We start from the raw sequence: 20,280 nt of genomic DNA on the forward strand, positions 1-20,280 counted from the left end.
TTTTTCTAAATGTATGTCTGAAAACTATGACACAAATAGCCTCTGATCAGTTTTACCCCATTAAGACAAAAAAAAAAAAAAAAAAATGTCCAGCCAAAGTGAAAACACAAGGACTTGCAACAACGGCAGAGTTAAAGAGACTGACAAATCTTCTCCCCCCAAAACAACCATACAACTGTCGAAACAACCGCTTCAAATATTTGGGAAAGGCAAACACAAATTTAAGGAACATTTATTCATGAAAAACCACTGAACGTCAGGTAAGAACAATGGAAACAGGTGATGTCTTTCCAGGACTGTTCCATTCTCTCCCCAAAGCCTTCCTGGCAGGCAGTAGTGCCCCCAGGATGGGGCTGTTAGTGAGCAAGCATCAACGTTGCCGCAGGAGGCAGACTGCCTTGATATGGAGCAGAGGGCAACACACCCTGCAGCGCAGTCGGTATATGTAGCAAATTCCTTGGAGAGCTCACAGAGCTGCTAGCTCACAGGATGCCGCACATCCTTCAGCCAGCCTGAAATTTAACAGGGAAATCCCCAGAGAGGGGGAAGAAAGTCCACCACACATCTTTGGTTGTGAAACAGTTTTCCTTCCTTATGAAGAGGAACAACCCAGAAAGACCCAAGCTCTACACTCATGCCTAACAGAAAGTCTGTGTATATATGCACAGATAAGAGCAAAGAAAGGCAGAGCTCCCCACACATCACTGGCTCACTGGGAGGCTGTTCCCCAGGAAGTCACAGAAAGGTCCCGCAGGAAGTCAAAGCTGGGACAGACACAAAAACATCCTGAACTTTGCAGGCACTTCCCAACACACATACAGATCAATCAACAGAGAACAGAGTTGTCTTACTGGCTCAAGATGTTTTATGCAAAAAGGGACAACCCCTAAAAAGCCATGATACAAATAAAAATAAAAAAATAAAGCAGAGAGGTTAGTCGCTGCAGAGTGCAGGGGAGATAAATTCTGCAGATTTAAGTGGGGCAAGTTACTAAAAAACAACACTAAAACAAAAAATTAGCAACAAAGACACTGAGGAAACATAAATTCTCTAAAATAGGCAATTATAGGGGCGCCTGGGTGGCTCATAATCTCACAGTTCTTGAGTTTGAGCCCCACATCCAGGCTCTAGGCTGACAGCTCTGAGCCTGGAGCCTGCTTCAGATTCTGTATCCCTCTCTCTCTGCTCCCCACCTCCAACTCGCTGTCTCTCTCTCTCTCAAAAATAAGTAAACATTAAAAAAAAAATTGAAATAGCCAATTATAAGCAAAAAATTAGAAAACACACAAAATACAAAGACTTGAAAAGTCTGACCCCGTCTGATGGAAAGAGAAACTACTCCTGAGTGGGCCTAGAGTAGAACACAAAAAAATTCAAAACAGTAATGATAAATATATTTTAAAAAAATAAAGGAAGATGTAACACCTCAATATGTGTGGATTCTCAATAAAGAAATAAATGCAATAAAAAGAACCAATTCTAGAAATTCTAGAATTTAAAAGTACAATAACCGAAATGAAAATTTAATTATATACACATATATACATACTCAAAGATTCGAGATGTCAGAAAAATTTTAAGAAAACATAAAAATAGTTCAATAAAATTATCAAATCTAAAAAACAGAAAAAAGTTTTTTGCTTGAAAAGAGCATCAAAGAGCTGTGGGACATCTAGTGCAGCAATGTATGTATAATGGAAAATTCCAGGAAATGATACAAATGATTAAAAAAAAAAAAAATTGAAGAAATAATGGCTGCAAATGCCCCAAGTCTGATGAAAGACACTAAGCCCCAGATTCACAATGCTTGACAAAACCTAACAGGGATAAATACCTACACGCGTACCTATGTACATACACCACAAACTACTGAAAGCCAGTAAGAAAATGTTGAAAAAACAAAAGTAAAATGATCACAAACAAGAAGACAGAAATATGACTAATCGCTCACTTCTCATCAGGAACAATGGAGGCCAGAAGGCAATGAAATGAAATACTTAAATGCTGAAACAAACAGAAAAAAACCTGTAAGCCATGAATTCCATATACAGCAAAATTATTCTTCAAAACTGCAGGCAAAGCAAAGACATTTCTAGATAAACAGAGATTGAAAAATGTGCTGCTAGCAAACCTGCCTTACAAAAACACTAAAAGATATCCGTGGGGGGGGGGGGGGGGGGGGGGATATCAAATGGCATGCAGAAGAAAGTTAACAAGCCTAAGACTGCTATACAAAAAAGCCCTGTCTCTAAAGCTGATCCTTGGCTGGCATCTGAAAATTTGGATTTGGGGAGGGCTCCTACCACCGCTTAACTGATTCTGGCTAAATGTGCCTACACTGTACAAAACACTTGTCTTATGCTGAAACACCTGTTTTCCTTCAGGGTATGTGCTAGAGTAGGTAGAAAGGTAGAAAGAACACACTGCACGTATGTTGTCACAATTTGATGCCGGAAGTAATAAGCACATCTTAAAGGACTACACTGAAAAAGGACTATTGAAAGCTTGCACCTCGTTCCTGGAGATTATCCCCAATAAGACTTTCACCTTTGGCAAATTTGCTCTGTATCCTTTTGTTGTAACAAAGTATAGGCATGTAGGACTACATGGTGAATACTGTGAGCCTTCCAGCATCACTGAACCAGGTGGTGGTTTGGGGAGGGGGGGGGGGAACTACTGACACAGATGGTAACTCAAATCCAAAAGAGCAAACACAGATAAAAGATCAAAAGACATGCTAAATACATTAAGTAAGTATAAATATACATTTTTATCTTTTTTTCTTTTTAATTTCTCTAAAAAATACCAGGCTTTGGGATGCCTGGGTGGCTCAGTCGGTTAAGCATCCGACTTCGGCTCAGGTCATGATCTCACAGTTCATGAGTTCGAGCCCTGCGTCAGGCTCTGTGCTGACAGCTCGCAGCCTGGAGCCTGCAGCCTGCTTCAGTTTCTGTGTCTCCCTCTCTCTCTGGCCCTCTCCTGCTTGCACTCTTGCTCTCAAAATTAAATAAATTTTTAAAAATTAGGCTTTATAGGGGCGCCTGGGTGGCTCAGTCGGTTAAGCGGCCGACTTCTGCTCGGGTCATGATCTCACGGTCCGTGAGTTCGAGCCCCGCATCAGGTTCTGTGCTGACAGCTCAGAGCCTGGAGCCTGTTTCAGATTCTGTGTCTCCCTCTCTCTGACCCTCCCCTGTTCATGCTCTGTCTCTGTCTCAAAAATAAATAAACGTTAAAAAAAAAATTTTTTTTAATAAATAAAAATTAGGCTTTATAAAGTAATAGTTTTAAAAAATACAACTGAACCTTAAATAATACAGGTTTGAACTGTGTAGGCCTACTTATATGAAGACCTTTTTCAGTAAATACAGTAATGCATCTTTTCTTCCTTGTAATTTTCTAAACATTTTTCCTCTAGCTTATCTTATTGTAAGAATACAATATATAATACACATAACCTATAAAATACGTGTTAACTGTCATCAGTAAGACTTCCCATCAATAGTAAACTACTAGGGTTAAGGGGAGGGAGAGGGATCAAAAGTATACATGGATTTCTGGGGCGCCTGGGTGGCGCAGTCGGTTAAGCGTCCGACTTCAGCCAGGTCACGATCTCGCGGTCCGTGAGTTCGAGCCCCACGTCAGGCTCTGGGCTGATGGCTCAGAGCCTGGAGCCTGTTTCCGATTCTGTGTCTCCCTCTCTCTCTGCCCCTCCCCCGTTCATGCTCTGTCTCTCTCTGTCCCAAAAATAAATAAACGTTGAAAAAAAAAAAAAGTATACATGGATTTGTGACTGCACAGGGAGTCAGTGTCCCCAGTTCCTGTTCTGTTCAAGGGTCAAGTTTATAAAAACATACTACACAACAATACCTCAAAGAATGGGATGGAGAACAGAACAACCAGACAGAAAATTAATAAGGAAACAACTTGAGAGAAGTTGAGAACTTGAACAACACTATAAACTAACAGGACCTAAAAGACATACAGATCACTCCACACAACAGAAAAATATGCATTTTTGTCGCATGCACATGGACTCTTCTCCAAGACAGACTACAGATTAGGCCACAAAACAAGTCTTACTAAACTTATCAAGATGGAAACAATCAAAAGTATTTTTTCTGATCACAATGGAAGGAAACTAAAGATCACCAGCCAAGAGAAAACTGGAAACTCACAAATATGTGGAAATAAAGCAACACATTCTTAAACCACCAATGGGAAAGGAAAAAAAACATCACAAGGGAAATCAGAAAACACCTTGAAATAAATGAAAACATAACCAAAATGTATGGGATGCAACAAAAGCAATGCAATGTGGGAAATGTACTACTGTAAATATGGTTATATGAAGAAAGAAAAAGGTCTCAAATCAATCTTACTTTACATCTTATGGAAATACAAAAAACAAAAACAGAAAACAATTTAATCCAAAGCTGGAAGGAGGAAGTAAATAATAAAGATTGGTGAGAAATAAAATGAAGAATAGAAAAACAGAAAATCAAAGAAACCAAGAGTTGGGTCTTCAAAATGAGCGACAAAATTGTGAAACCTTACCTAGGCTAAGAAAAAAAAAGACTCAAATAACTAAACTCAGAAATGAAAGAAAAGACACTATCAACAAAGGTATGCTGACAAGTTGGATCACCTAGGTGAAATGAACATATTCTTAAAAACGCACAACGAACCAAGACTGAATCATAAAAAAATAGAAATCTGAATAAATTTATAAGAAGCCTGAATCAGCAATTGAAAGCCTCCTAACAAAGAAAAGCTCAAGACCATATGGCTAGTGGATTCTACCAACATTTAAAGGAAAGTTAACACCAACTTTCTTATTAAACTCTTCCAAATAAATTGGCAAGGCAACATTTACTAACTTATTCTATGAGACAATACTACCCTGATGCTAAAGACAAAAACACTACAAGAAAATTACATACAAGGCAATATTCCTAAAGAATACAGACGTAAAAATCCTCAACAAAACACTAGCAAACCAAATCCAATAGCATATTAAAGGAATTATAAACTATAACCAATGGGATTTATTCCTGGAATGCACAGATGGATCAACACATGAAAATCAAAGTAATATACCACATTAAGAGAAGAAAAACACATGACCATTTCCATGGACTCAGAAAAAGCACTTGACAAAACTCAACAGCTTTTCATGATCAGAACACTCAAAAAAACTACAAACAGAAGAAAATTACCTCAACCTAACAAAAGCCATGTATGAAAAATCTACAGCCAGTATCATACTCACAGCGAAAAACCAAAAATCTTTTCTTCTGAGGTCAGGAACAAGATAAAGATGCTCACTTTTACCACTTCCGTTCAAAACAGTATTGGAAGTCCTAATCAGAGCAGATAGCAAAAAAATAAAAGGGATCCAAATTGCTAAAGAATAAAAAAATTATCTCTGTTCTCAAATAACATGACTTTATATGGAAAACTCTACAGAATTCACACAAAACTGTTTGCAGGAATAAACTCAGGAAATTTGAAGGTACAACATCAATACACAAAAATCAGCTGCATCTCTATGTAATAACGAACACCCAAAAATAAAATTAAGAAAACAATTCCAACTACAGTAGCATCAAAAAGAATATAGCATACTTAGGATTAAGCTTAACCAATGAAGTGAAACACATACATTGAAAACCATGTTTCAGGGCGCCTGGGTGGCGCAGTCGGTTGAGCATCCGACTTCAGCCAGGTCACGATCTCGCGGCCGTGAGTTCGAGCCCCGCGTCAGGCTCTGGGCTGATGGCTCAGAGCCTGGAGCCTGTTTCTGATTCTGTGTCTCCCTCTCTCTCTGCCCCTCCCCTGTTCATGCTCTGTCTCTCTCTGTCCCAAAAATAAATAAACGTTAAAAAAAAAAAAAAAAAAGAAAACCATGTTGCTGAAATAAATTAAAGAAGATGCAGATAAAATGAAAAAGACCTGTGTTCCTGGATTACAAGAGGATATTAAGAAGCCCATATTATTGAAGACAACCTACAGATTCAACACAAACCCTATCAAAATCTCAATACCACTCTGGGGGGCAGAAATATGAAAATTCTTCTTAAAATTAATACGGAATCTTAAGGAACCCAAATAGTCAAAACAATCTTGAAAAAGAGCAAAGTTGGAGGTCTCATGCTTTCTGATTCAAAACTTACTACAAAACTATGGAAACCAAAACATAGTACCATACTGGCGTAAAGACTGACATATACAACAAGAGAATACAAAAGACAGCCCAGGAATAAACTCTTGTATGTATGTATTGCTAAAAGATTTTTTTATAAGGATGCCAAAAACACTCAGTCGAGGAAAATAGCCTTTTCCAACCAAAAGCACTGGAAAAACTGGATATCCACATGAAAAAATAAAATACCCCTATCTTACATCATATACAAAAACTCAAAATGGAGTACAGACCTAAAAATAAGAGGCAAAACTATAAAACTCTTTGAAGAAAACCCAAAATAAAAACTTTAATAAGACACTGAATTTGACAATATACTCAACATCCCTTGCTATTACATAAATGGAAATCAAAACCACAATGAGATATCATTTTGCATCTATCAGGAAGGCTATAAACAAAAGAACAGAAAAGAACAAGTGTTGGTGAAAATGTGGAGAAACTGAAACCCTGGTGCATTGCTGGTGGGACTGTGAAATGATGCAGCCATTATGAAAAAATGGTACGGCAACCTCTCAAAAAATTAAACACAGAATTACCATATGATCCACATATTCCACTTTGGGGTATATACACAAAAGATCCAAAAACTGGGGCCTGAACACCAATGTTCCAGCAGCATTACTCAAAACAGCCAAAAAATGGAAGCAACCCAAGTGTCCACCAATGAATGAATAAATATTATATATACACACCCTGGAGTATTTATCAGCCTAAAAGAAGCAGCAAATTTTGGTACATACTATAACATAAAAGAATCCTGAGAACATGCCAAGTGAAATAAGTTTATCACTAAAGGACAAATATTTTGTTTCCACAAGAGTAGTATTCACAGAGACGGGAAATAGAATGGGGGCTGCCAAGCAAGGCAACAAGGCAGAATTGGGGATTATTGTTTACTGGGTATGGAGTTTCAATTTGGGAAGATGAAAAATGTTCTGGAAATGGATGGTGATGGTTGCATAACAATGTGAATGCAGTTAAAGCCACAGAACTAGGGGTACCTGGGTGGCTCAGCTGGTTAAGCATCCAACTTCAGCTCACGGCATGATCTCATGGTTCGTGAGTTCGAGCCCTGCATCGGGCTCTGCACTGACAGTGCAGAGCCTGCTTAGGATTCTGTCTGCCCCTGTCCAGTGCATGCCTGTGTGCACACTCTCTCTCAAAATAAATTTTAAAAAGCCAAAGAGCTATACATTTAAAAATTATTAAAAAGGTAAATTTGTTATGCACATTCTACCACATTAAAAAAATGAAAGTAAATCCAGTTATAGATAAGTCACAAGGATAAAAGGTACAGCATAGGGAATAGAGTCAATGATATTATAATAGGGTTTTATGGTAGCTACACCTGGGGTGAGCATAGGATACTGTATAGAAATGTTGAATCTCTGTGTTGTACACCGGAAACTAATGTAACGTCAACTATACTCAAAACAATTTTTAGGAGGGCCAACAGGCACATGAAAAGATGCTCAACGTCGCTCCTCATCAGGGAAATACAAATCAAAACCACACTCAGATATCACCTCACGCCAGTCAGAGTGGTCAAAATGAACAAATCAGGAGACTATAGATGCTGGAGAGGATGTGGAGAAACGGGAACCCTCTTGCACTGTTGGTGGGAATGCAAATTGGTGCAGCCACTCTGGAAAACAGTGTGGAGGTTCCTCAAAAAATTAAAAATAGACCTACCCTATGACCCAGCAATAGCACTGCTAGGAATTTACCCAAGGGATACAGGAGTACTGATGCATAAGGGCACTTGTACCCCAATGTTTAGAGCAGCACTCTCAACAATAGCCAAATTATGGAAAGAGCCTAAATGTCCATCAACTGATGAATGGATAAAGAAATTGTGGTTTATATACACAATGGAGTACTACGTGGTAATGAGAAAGAATGAAATATGGCCCTCTGTAGCAACGTGGATGGAAATGGAGAGTGTTATGCTAAGTGAAATAAGCCATACACAGAAAGACAGATACCATATGGTTTCACTCTTAGGTGGATCCTGAGAAACTTAACAGAAACCCATGGGGGAGGGGAAGGAAGGAAAAAAAAAAAAGAGGTTAGAGTGGAAGAGAGCCAAAGCATAAGAGACTCTTAAAAACTGAGAACAAACTGAGGGTTGATGGGGGGTGGGAGGTAAGGGAGGGTGGGTGATGGGTATTGAGGAGGGCACCTTTTGGGATGAGCACTGGGTGTTGTATGGAAACCAATTTGACAATAAACTTCATAAAAAAATAAAATAAAATAAAATAAATGTTTAAAGGCATGAGAATAAAAAAAGAGGCTGAAAAAACTGCTGTATTTTACCAGAATTATATCAGTAGTAACCCCAAATACACTATAAGAAGATACACATTGTAATCACTAGAGAAACTGTTAGTAAAATAATTCAAAAAAGTATAGTTAAGAAATCAGAGGCCAAGGGTGGCTCAATCAGTTAATCATCTGACTCTTGACATTGGCTCAGTTCATATGGTTCGTGAGATCGAGCCCCTGCTTGGGATCCTCCCTCTCTCTCAAAATAAATAAATAAACCTAAAAAAAAAAAAAAAAAAAGGAGTAACAAAGGACATATTAAACAAAACACCAAAATGATATAAATCCAACCATATCAATAATTATATGTGGCTGGACTAAACACTCCAATCAAATGGCAGGGATTATCAGATTAGATTTGGGAAATAACAACAAAAAAGCAAAATCTAAATATATGCTGTCCATACAAGACATACTTCAGATTCAAAAATGTAATTATTTTGTGCAAGCAAAAGGGTAGCAAACAGTATGTCACACAAGTGGTAAACCATAAGAGAACTGTAGTGGCAATATTAATATACAGTAAAATACACTCTATGAAAACAAACATTAGTGGGGAGAGAACTCATGATTTAAACAAACACACACATGTGCGCGCACATCAATGCAAAAGACAAATATGACCATTATAAATGTATACAAACCTAAGCAACACAGCCCAAAAATACATGAGCAAAAATCAAAAGCATTGAAATAGAAAACAATTCAACCAGAGTTGGAGATTTCAATCTCTACTCTCAATAACTGATACTGCTAGACTGAACATTAACAAGGATACAGAAGACTTGAACCACGTCAACCAATTTAACCTACCATTTACAGAACTCTCTGCCAGTAACAGAATACATATTCTTTACAAGTACACATCAAACATGTTCTAACACAAAGCATATGGTAACCCATAATAATCTTAAAGGAGTAAAATTATTCAAAGTAGAGTCCTCAACCACAATGGAATTAAGTTAGAACCAATAACAAAGAGTATGGGAAATCCTTAAATATTTGGAAATTAAACCACATACTTCCAAATAATCCATGATCCAAAGAAATTATTTACTTTTAAAAATGATTAAACTTTAAGAACTGAATTGAGAACAAAATTTGATGCACATCAAACGCTATGGGGTGGAGGGTAGATGAATAGGTAGAGTACAGGGATTTTTAGGACAAGGAAAACATTCTGCATGACATCACAATCACAGATATTTGCAAATATACATTTGTCCGAACCCAGAGAACCTACAACACCAAACCCAAAGAAAATAATTTAAAAATCAGTGCACAAATAAAAAAACGGGAAACACAAAATTAACAGACCAATACAAGATCAGTAAAACCAGAAGTTGGCTCACTGAAAAGATCTACGAAATTGCTAAAATTTTACCTAGACCAATGAGGACAATCACTTAAGATTCCATCTTAATTTTAGGATGGATTTTTCTATTTCTGAAAAAAAAAATACCATTGGGATTGCACTAAAGCTGTAGATTGCTGCGGGTAGTACTGGTATCTTAATCCGTGAACATGGGATGTCTTTTCATTTATTTGCATCTCTAATTTTTTTCAGCAATGGTTTTGTAGTTTTCAGCATATAAGTCTTTTGCCTCCTCAGTTAAGTTTAATTCTAATTATTCACAATTTTTTTGATACCATTGTAAATAAAATGGTTTTCTCAATTTCACTTTTGGATATTCATTGTTATAGCATAGAAACACAACTGATTTTTGCATGTTGATTTTGTGTCTTTCAATTTTGCTGAATTTATTATTTCTAACTATAAAAAACTATGAGAATAAAACAAGTTTTGGCAAGGTTGCAAAACAGCAATATACAAAAATCAATTTTACATTTATATACTTGTAATAATCTGAAAATGAAATTAACAATTACATTTATGAGAGCATCTTAAAACATAAATAAAAACACGTAGGAATAAATTTAACAAAAGTGAAAGACCTGTACACTGAAAACTACAAAACGCTGCTAAGAGAACATTTTTAAAACCTAAATAAATAGAAAGACACTGCATGTTCATAGACCGGAATATATTATACCAATGAGATGGCAATTCTCTCTGTTGATCTACAAACTTAGTGCAATCCCCTGAAAATCCTGGTCTTTGTTTTGGTTTGTTTTTTGTGTTTCGTTTTTATGGGTTTTTTTCTTTTTCTTTTTTTTTTTTTTTTTTTAGAAATTGACAAGATAATCCTAAAATTTATACAGAAATGCAAAGGATCTAGAATAGGCAAGATAATTTTGAAAACAAAGTAGGGCTTTTACCACCCAATTTCTAAATTTGCTATAATGCTTCAGTGTGATGCTTGCATAATAGACATATCAATGAATGAAAACAACAGAAAATACAGAAATCACCCCTTACTATTATAGTCAACTGATGTTTGACAAAGGTGCCAATGCAATTCAACAGTGAAGACTTTTTCGAACAAATTGTGCTAAGACAACCGGATACGTATGTTTAGAAAAAAAAAAAAAAAAAAACCTTGGTCTTTACAAAAAATCAACTCAAAATTGGTAACAGACTTACATATAAGAGGTCAAATTATAAAATTATAAAAGGAAACATAAGATGCTGTGACCTTGGATTGGCCAAAGGTTTTTCAAGATACAAAAAGCATGATTCACAGAAGAAAAAAAAGAAAAACAAACTAGACTTCATCAAAATTAAGCTTTTATTCTCCAAAAGACACCACTAAGAAACTGAAAATCCAAATTATATAAGGAACCCTTACAACTCAAGGTTGTTAGGTAAAAACATTCCAATTAAAAAAAAAAAAAAAAAAAAAAAAAACGGAGGGCAGGGCACCTGGGTGGCTCAGTGGGTTAAGCATCTGACTTCGGCTCAGGTCATGATCTCTCTGTATGCTCCAGCCCCTGCATCAGGCTCTGTGCTGACAGCTCAGAGCCTGGAGGCTGCTTCAGATTCTGTGTCTCCCTCTCTCTCTGCCCCTCCCCTGCTCACACTCTGTGTCTCAATAATAAATGAACATTAAAAAAAATGTTTTTCTTAATTTAAAAAAAGGAGGGCAAAGGGTTTGAATAGATATTTCACCAAATATGGTATACAAATGGCTAATAAGCACATGAAAAGATGCCAAACACTGTCAGTCATTAGGAAAGTACAAATTAAAGTCACAATGATATACCACTACAAACCCACTAAAATAGCGGTAATAAAAAGGAATTACAATAACCAAGTGTTGAGAAGAATGTGGAGAAACAGAAACCTTCATGCTTTGCTAGTGGGGATGATGTAAAATGCTACTTAACGCTACTGTGGAACAGTTTGGCAGTTTCCTAAAAAGCTAAACATCAGTGTACCAGATGACCTAGCAGTTCCATTCCTATCTCCCTATAAGAAATGATAATACGCATCCTTGCAAAGATATGCATACAGTTGTTTATAGCAGCACTATCCATAATGACCCCAAAAACAGAAACAACCAAATATCCATTAGCTGGTAAATGGATTTTTAAAATGTGGTATAAGCCACACAATGGAATAATATTTGGCTATAAAAAGGAGTACCACAAAAACATTATGCTAAGTAACAGCCAGACACAAGAGACTGCATGTTGTATGGTTTCCTTCACATGAAACTTCCAAAAGTCCAATCTACAGGGCCAAAAAGGCCAATGGTTCCCTGTGGCTGGAATATGAACACAAGTTAAATGCAAATGGGCATAATACTTCTTGGGGTTGCTATAAATGTCCTAAAACTAGATTGTGATGATGTTTCACAACTCTCTAAATTTACGAAAAGTCACTATACCTTTACAAGACTTTTATACATCTCAATAAAGCTGTTAGAAAATTAAACCACAGCAAATTCTACTGTACACCTACAATAATATTCAAATTTTCACATGTGAACTTATGTATGCTTTATTATGGATCTAAGGCAAATCACTTGGGGAGACGGGTTTGGGATAGCAACTCAAAATGAAGCAATTAGAATGAACTTAAAAGAAGCCTAAGATACCTTGATTCCAACCAACTGACGCTTGCTAGCAAATAAAATATTTTTAATTAAGTAACTGTCACTTTGTGGCAAGTGTGAATTCTAGACTGGTCTTAAATACTTTTAAATTTTAAGTTTATTCACTCTAATATAATATCTATATATGATATCTAATTTGATAAATTGCATATTTAGCAGTAAACAGAATGCTTTAACGCAGTATTTCCTATATAGGTGACACTTTTTTAATCACAGTGTAAGAAAATAATTTTTCCAACTTTTCTTCAATCCTTTTGATTTAAAGAGGATATATGTGACAGGTGCTACTGATCTTTTTTTGTGTGTTTGTTTATTTTTGAGAAACAGACAGAGTGTGAGCAGGCGAGGGGCAGAGAAAGGGGGAGACACAGAATCTGAAGCAGACTCCAGGTTCTGACAGTGAGATCATGACCTAAGCCCAACTCAGATGCTTAAAGGACTGAGCCGCCCAGGTGCCCCTGTCCCGTGCTGGTTTACTTCTAAACACCTCTCGCGTAGCTGCTAACTCCTCCTTTTAAGAAAAGGGCAAGAGCCTTTGGCAGGAACCTAAATTTTCATAACATCGTTTTCATTCTATTCCCTCATACAGTAACACTGTATTTATCTAAGTGGTGCTGGCTTTCCATTTATAGTAAAGATATAAATTACTTTAAAAGAGAATTTCAAGTTCAAAAGTTAGATTGGAGAAGTACTATAAGGACAGGGCAAAAATCATGAATTAGGCATGTGAAGGACCTAAATTCAAGAAACGCTGCTTCCTATGATGTAAAGCACCTAGTCCTCAAACTCAGAATGAATGTTTCCCTGTCACATGCATCAAATCAATGCTTAACAAGCATCCGAAGATGGGTGAAATGTCCTTATTTAAATGTTTATACTACTGTTTTATGGGACTTTCCTTTCCACAGGTCACTTCCAATATAAACACAGACTGGGAACCAGTTCAATTGGTTATGAGACCGCACAATAGTTTACGTTTTGGTAAACTACAGAGGACCCTTTACCACATACCACTTCTTTCTTTTTCCCCTAGCTTTACTGAGATATAACTGACCTACAACACTGCATGAGTTTAAGATGTACAGGCTGTTTGATACACTTATATCTCACAAAATGATTACCACCGTAGTGTTAGCCAACACCTGCATCACATAGTTAGCACTTTTCTCATAGTGAGAACACTGAAGATCCACTATCTCAGCAACTTTCAGGTATATAATACAGTATCACGAACTACTGTCATTACATTAAATCCCCAGAACGTATTCACCTGACTTCTGGAAGTTTGCACTCTTTGAACAACTCCCCTTTTTCCACACCTCCTAACCTCTGGTAACCACCATTCCAGTCTGTTTCTTTCTATGCATTCAGCTTTTTCAGATTCCATACGTAAGTGCCATCATACAGTATCTGCCCTTGGTTAACTTATTTTACTTAGGACAATGCCTTCAAGGTCCATCCATGTTGTTGCAAATGGCAAGATTATCTTTCTTTCTGGTGGCTGAGTAACATTCCATTGTGTATATATATCACATCTTCTTTATCCATTCATCCACTGACAGACACTTAGGTTGACTTAGGTTGTTTTCATATCTTGGCTACTGTGAATAACAAGTACTACTTTTCTAATATAACCAAACTGTGTATAATAAAGTATTTAATTCACTTTCACCTAAATAACCCTATCTAAAATAACTTTTTCTAAATTTAACTTGTAATTTAATACTACCATTTTTTTTTAAACTACATGTCAACATTTTCAAATCTTCCACTTATTAAACCTTTAAAACATTCTGTGCTATGCATAGGATACCCTAAATTCATCAACTTAGTTTCAAAATACTTATTAGGGGCACCTGGGTGGCTCAGTCGGTTAAGTGTCCAACTCTTGATTTCAGCCCAGGTCATGATCTTATGGTTTGTGAGTTCGAGCCCTGCGTCAGGCTTCTGCCCTGACAGACAAGACGCTGCTTGGGATTGTCTCTCCCTCTTCCTCTGCTCCTCCCCCACTAGTTCTCTCTCAAATAAGTAAACATTTAAAAAATAAAAATACCGGGGCGCCTGGGTGGCGCAGTCGGTTGAGCGTCCGACTTCAGCCAGGTCACGATCTCGCGGTCCGGGAGTTCGAGCCCCGCGTCAGGCTTTGGGCTGATGGCTCAGAACCTGGAGCCTGTTTCCGATTCTGTGTCTCCCTCTCTCTCTGCCCCTACCCCGTTCATGCTCTGTCTCTCTCTGTCCCAGGAATAAATAAACATTGAAAAAAAAAAATTAAAAAAAAAAATAAATAAATAAAAAAATAAAAAATAAAAATACTTATTAAGCATATGCTTTGTACAGGCATTATGTACAGTACAAAAGATCATTTCTGCCCTCCAGAAACTTACTATCTAAATGGATAAATAAAACGTGTGCAAAAACTTGCAAACATTAGTTCATCAAAAAAATGAACACATCTCGTTATGGTAAATAAAGAATGACTCAGAGAAAGCAGAATTTCAATAGAAGCTAAAGGATGGATAATATTCTGATAGGCAGAGATGGGGCAAGTGATCATTCTAAGAGGGGAGTGTCTCTGATAACAAACTAAGAGTTTGAACTTCATTCTGTAACCAACAGTGAACCCTAAAAGACTTCCAAGCAGTGAGTTTGTGAGAAAGGCTCTCCAGGGGCACCTGGGTGGCTCAGTCTGTTAAGCGTCTGACTCTTGGTTTCGGCTCAGGTCAGGATCCCACTTGTGAGATCAAACCCAGGCATCGGGCTCTGTGCTGACAGTGAGGAGCCTGCTTGGGATTCTCTCTCCCCCTCTCTCTGCCTCTCCACCACTCACAAGCTCTCTCAAAAATGAATTAAAAAAAAATTTTTTTAATAAAAAAAAAAAAGGCTCTCTGGAGGCAATCAGTGATAGAACAGAGTTGACAAGGTAGAAAATGGGAGAGTGGGAAAATATAGGTACAAATTAAATGGCCCTCCTGAGGTCCACAGTTAACCATATACCTAATCCTACAACTTGGCTGCTTTAAACATCTCCTTGTTCTCTCTTATTAGCATACACCAACAAGAACATAAGGTTGTAGTCAGGGTTACTCAAAGACACACATTTTATTTCATAAGCCAAGTAAGTATCTATTTCAGCTTTTTTTTTTTTTTTTAGCAAACTTCACAGCAATAAATCACAAAATTTTCATTTTTATTAACACATTTAACATATTAACGCCTTTGCATAGAGTTTTGTTACGTATAACATACCCCTTCATCCGTTTCCTATACTGCCTATTAATGCTATCTTTCACACAAGGTGTTCAAAAATACTCCCAAAGGTAATTTACATATATAAAATAATGACCCCAAAATTGACATAAAACTAACTTAAAATTACAGCATTCTAAGGTATCATTCTGTGGTTCACGTATGTAGACTTTCGTATTCAGAGTTAAGCAGTGCATTAGAGGAATCATTCTAGGCCCTCTAGTACAGTTCAAAACACAATCTCACAAAACACCCTGTCAGTCATAAATCATAACATGGTTTAAACAGCAGCTTCAATCCCAAAGCTGAAACTAGTCCTTTTTCTTTTTTTAATTTTTTTTCATGTTTATTTATTTACTTTGAGAGAGCATTTATTTTGAGAGCATGAGCAGGGGAGGAGCAGAGAGAGAGAGACACAGAATCTGAAACAGGCTCCAGGCTCCGAGCTGTCAGCACAGAGCCCGACGCGGTGCTCGAACTCACAAACCGTGAGATCATGACCTGAGCCGAAGCCAGACGCTCGGCCGACTGAGCCATCCAGGCGCCCCGAAACTAGTCCTTTCTCAATGCCCTTAGCAGAAATACATCGTCAACTGCTCCATCGATCATACCTCTGCCACCCCAACCTAACACATACGTACTAAACTCTTTTTTTGAGCACCCTTTTTTGGGTTGCAAAATCTATGGATGACCCCTGTTGCAAACTCTTGAGCAGTTTTTAGAACTCCTAAGTAGAATCACAAAGTAGAGAAAACAAATTTGTATCAACATGCTACAATGAAACGAGTTATACCTTCACACTAAAAATGAAATAAAAAAGCAAAGCGAGTATTTGAAGAAAGTCTTTTGTTCATAAACAACCAAACAGCACTTATTTCAATTTGGAGTTAGGAAAGAATTTTAAAGAGGTCTGGCTAACACTGACACTACAAACAGACGCTTAGAGTACACAATAGTAACTACAGCAGGTACAAAAAAGTTCACTAGAAGACCCATAAAACGTACACAAGTTATTCTTAGGAATTTTGTTTAATGTTTCCATAGTCTCATGACTAAACAGTATTTTAAACAGAGCAATTCTTTTTGGACATTAAACACGCACACAGAGCTTAGGCTTTTAAATGCACAGATACTTTCCACAGGCTAGTTTTCTCTTTTCAAAAATGCATCCCTCCTAAGTGACTAAGAGAGGCCTAACAAAACTTCAAATAAGCAAATCATGTTATATATCCTGATCTCTGTGTGCATGTCTCCCTATCTCAAATGCCCTCAAGCAGCTTTTAAGACCTCAACCCCCCATTTCCATCTTCAGTGTTCACTTTATTCTCTAAAGTTACGTGTATGTACAGGAGCTTTCCAATATCAAAGCTTTTGTGTTTTCAAGCACACGTTTTACTTTTTTTTAATTTTTTCAATGTTTATTTACTCTTGAGAGAAAGAGAGACAGAGCATGAGCAGAGAGATAGATGGGGGGGGGGGGGGGGGGGGGGGAGAGACAGAGAATAAGAAGCAAGCTCCAGGCTCCGAGCTGTCAGCACAGAGCCCGACACAGGGCTCGAACTCACAACTGTGATGAGATCATGACCTGGGCCGAAGTCGGAAGCCTAACTGATTGAGCCACTCTGGTGCCCCTCATGCAAACATTTTAAACCAATTCATTCTAAATTGAGTACTGATAGTTCCTCAATTTAGCTAGAGGTGTTTTCACTTTTAAAAGAAATTTGTTAACCTAAATTGATTTTAACTTACATAGTTTCAGTAAGTTTAGAAATTAAAAAAACAAAGCAAAAAAAAAAAAAAAAAAAAGCTTTCAGACAGTGAAAAAAGGCACATTCCAAGAGGAGGAGACTGAAAGCAGGTCTGGCACCGGCTCCCCATCAACCCAGCCATCTAATCACAGACCTTCAGAGCATCTGATCCAATACTAGATCCTTCAAGTGATGAAGCTGAAGCCAGAGACCAAGATTAACCATTCCTGGACCTACAGTAACATGCAGCCTCCACTAAGGCATCTCATTTCACCTCATATGCCCTCACCCCACACACGGGATGTTACTGGTAGTGACCCCAGGACTTCGGTAAGAAAGCAGCTAAGTGTAGGATGGAAGTTTAAAGGTAGGAGTCACTAGCAGCTTTAAATTCCAGGACTGCCTATTTCACATAGTGTCTAACTCCAAAGGCAAAAAAAGCAGGTACTATTTTTCTTTTTTTCTTTATGTTTGAGAGAGCACAAGCGGGGGAGAGGCAAAGAGTGGGGGACAGAGGAGCTGAAGGGGTCTCTGTGCTGACAGAAGAGAGCAAGACGTGGGGCTCACCAACGGCGAGATCATGACCTGAGCCGAAGTCCGACGCTCAACTGACCAGCCACTCAGGCGCCCTAACAGATGTTCTTAATATCCCTAAGAAAACTGACGCACATTTTTGTTTCTTTCACACAGCAATGAAGTAACCTGCAGGCTTCGGGTCCATTCGTCCCTCGTAGTAAGTTTGGTACGGTCTAAACTTGTGTACCCTTTCAGGGACAGTTAAATTTGAGGCTGTTCCATCAAGGTGAAATTCATTCCAAATTCGGAAGACGGGTTAAAATTCAAGTTCTAATTATTTCTTCTGCATGAACTTTCAAGATGATTATATACACACAAGCAAATAAAAATTATTCCACTGGCAGACACACTGTGAGGTAGCATCTCATTTAAACACCCAATGATATACAATGCCCATATTCAAAAAGGACATCAAGCACCAGACAGAAGAGTCACGCTGCCGGTTACATAACCGCCTCTTTGGTTTTGATATTTACTTACAACGTACATCGGCCCAAACTCAACGGCGAACAGTTTCGCCTTACAACCTATGACAGTCCTATAAAGAAGCTACCAGAAACACCTAAGTCCCATCATCACTTTCACCAGGGCTGTGAGAGTAGACAGGACTTTTCAAGTATTCACACGGCCAGCCAGACAGCTGAGGGTTTTAACTAACTTAACTGAAGCCAGTAACGCCACACGGATCTAATACAACCAAGGTCATAACCTATGTCCACGCGGTCAAGTCAGCTATCAAAAGACAAAAACTGCACTCTGGCGTCGGTAAGTACTGCCTTCTTTGGGGGACAAACCACCACCAACAAACATTCTTTTTTTCCCTTCTGTAGCTTTTAGAGCCTGACCTAAGAGCAGCGTTGGCGGAAAAAAGGGAGTAGCCCACCCCCCACTTAAGTTCGGTGAAGTTCTTTTCTCTTACCTACTCAGTAGTGACACGAGAACGAGGAAAAAAAAACAACAACAACAACAGGGCTCGCAGAAAGCACACACAGAACTCAGTTTCATGCTTTTCCCAAACCTCATGACTTCCAGGTGTTAAATGCCCGGGCGCAGCGCGGACACATCGGAGTTCAACTTCCGCTCCTGCCAACCTCCCCCTGCAATTCTCTACCGAGAGTCCCGGGCAGCAGCGAGGCGGGGAGGAGATGCTGGGGTGAAGCGACGCGCGGGACGAGCAGACCTTCGGTCAAAAACGAAGGAATCCTGGCTGCGGTTGCTCGAAGAAAGTTCTCACAGGCCTGCCAAGTCTGGCACTGGGTGAAGCCCAACAGGCTCTCCCTAACTCCAGAACCACGGCCTTGAAAGCAGGGGCGGGCTGGGAGCGCACGGCGCCCAGACTGCTATTTGCGGAAAGTTTAAACAAATTTGCTCCTCGGGGAATGGGGGAAGGGAGCGGAGGGCAAGTCCGGGCTCGGCCAAGGGAGCGCGCGGGGTCTGCGCGGCGCGCGGCCGCCGGTCCGACGCGGGGAGGCGCACGGATTTTCAGCGGCCGCCGCCGCCGCCGCTGCCGCCTCTGCCCCCCGAGCCCCGGCCGAACGGGCCCGCGGGTCCGGCGCCGAGGGGCAGGGGCGCGGGACGCCGGGTGGAAGTTGAGGGCGGGACCGCGCCGGGACGCCGGGGAGGGAGCGGCGAGAGGCGGCGGGCGGCTCTACTTACGCGGCTGTACCAGATGCTGAGGCGGACCGGGGCCAGCACGGCGAAGAAAGTCCTCTGGGGGTCGGACTGAACGTGGATAGGCGCCTCGGCCGGGCTCCCCAGAGGGCACAGCAGCCTCTTGGGCCAGCCGCTCAGGAAATACATGGTCCGCGCGGAGCCGCCGACGCCGCGGCGCCCGGCGGCCCCCGGCCCCGTCCGTCACACTCAGCGGCCCGGGGCCGGACGCCCGCCTCCCACACCGCCACCGGCCGGGTCGGCGGCGTCGGCAGCGGCAGCTCGGAGCATCTGCCCGCTGGCCGGGCCGGGCCGGGCCGACGCGAAGCTAAGCGACGAAGGAACCCTTGGGCTGACGGGGCCCAGTGTGGGGGAGGTAGGGGGAGGGAGAGTCGGGATGGAGAGGGGGCGGGAGGAGCGCGGAGGCCCGCCCCGGCCCGGCCCCACCCCTTCCTCGGGCCGCACGGGCGTCACCACGCCGCGCCGCGTGGGTCGGGCCGGGGAAGGCTTG

At 39.8% G+C, this 20,280-nt stretch overlaps 1 protein-coding gene across 5 annotated transcripts in view; it reads right to left on the reverse strand.

The window, feature by feature from the left end:
* Positions 1–20,220, reverse strand: part of RIC1 (RIC1 homolog, RAB6A GEF complex partner 1) — a 175,251-nt gene extending 155,031 nt beyond the window's left edge. For 4 of the 5 annotated variants that reach the window (XR_006710081.1, XR_006710080.1, XR_006710079.1 and 1 more), the window contains exon 1: positions 19,776–20,137. Coding sequence is in view for 2 of the 5 variants with exons in the window: in XM_045468543.1 (XP_045324499.1) it covers positions 19,776–19,919 (144 nt within the window). In the remaining 3 variants the exon portion in view is untranslated. Of the gene's footprint in view, positions 1–19,775 lie in introns of all 5 variants that reach the window. The other variant, XM_045468544.1, reaches the window with a different exon arrangement.
* Positions 20,221–20,280: the final 60 nt, after the last annotated feature.

Source organism: Leopardus geoffroyi, chromosome D4 (assembly GCF_018350155.1).
Source record: "Leopardus geoffroyi isolate Oge1 chromosome D4, O.geoffroyi_Oge1_pat1.0, whole genome shotgun sequence".
Taxonomy (NCBI): Eukaryota; Metazoa; Chordata; class Mammalia; order Carnivora; family Felidae; genus Leopardus; species Leopardus geoffroyi.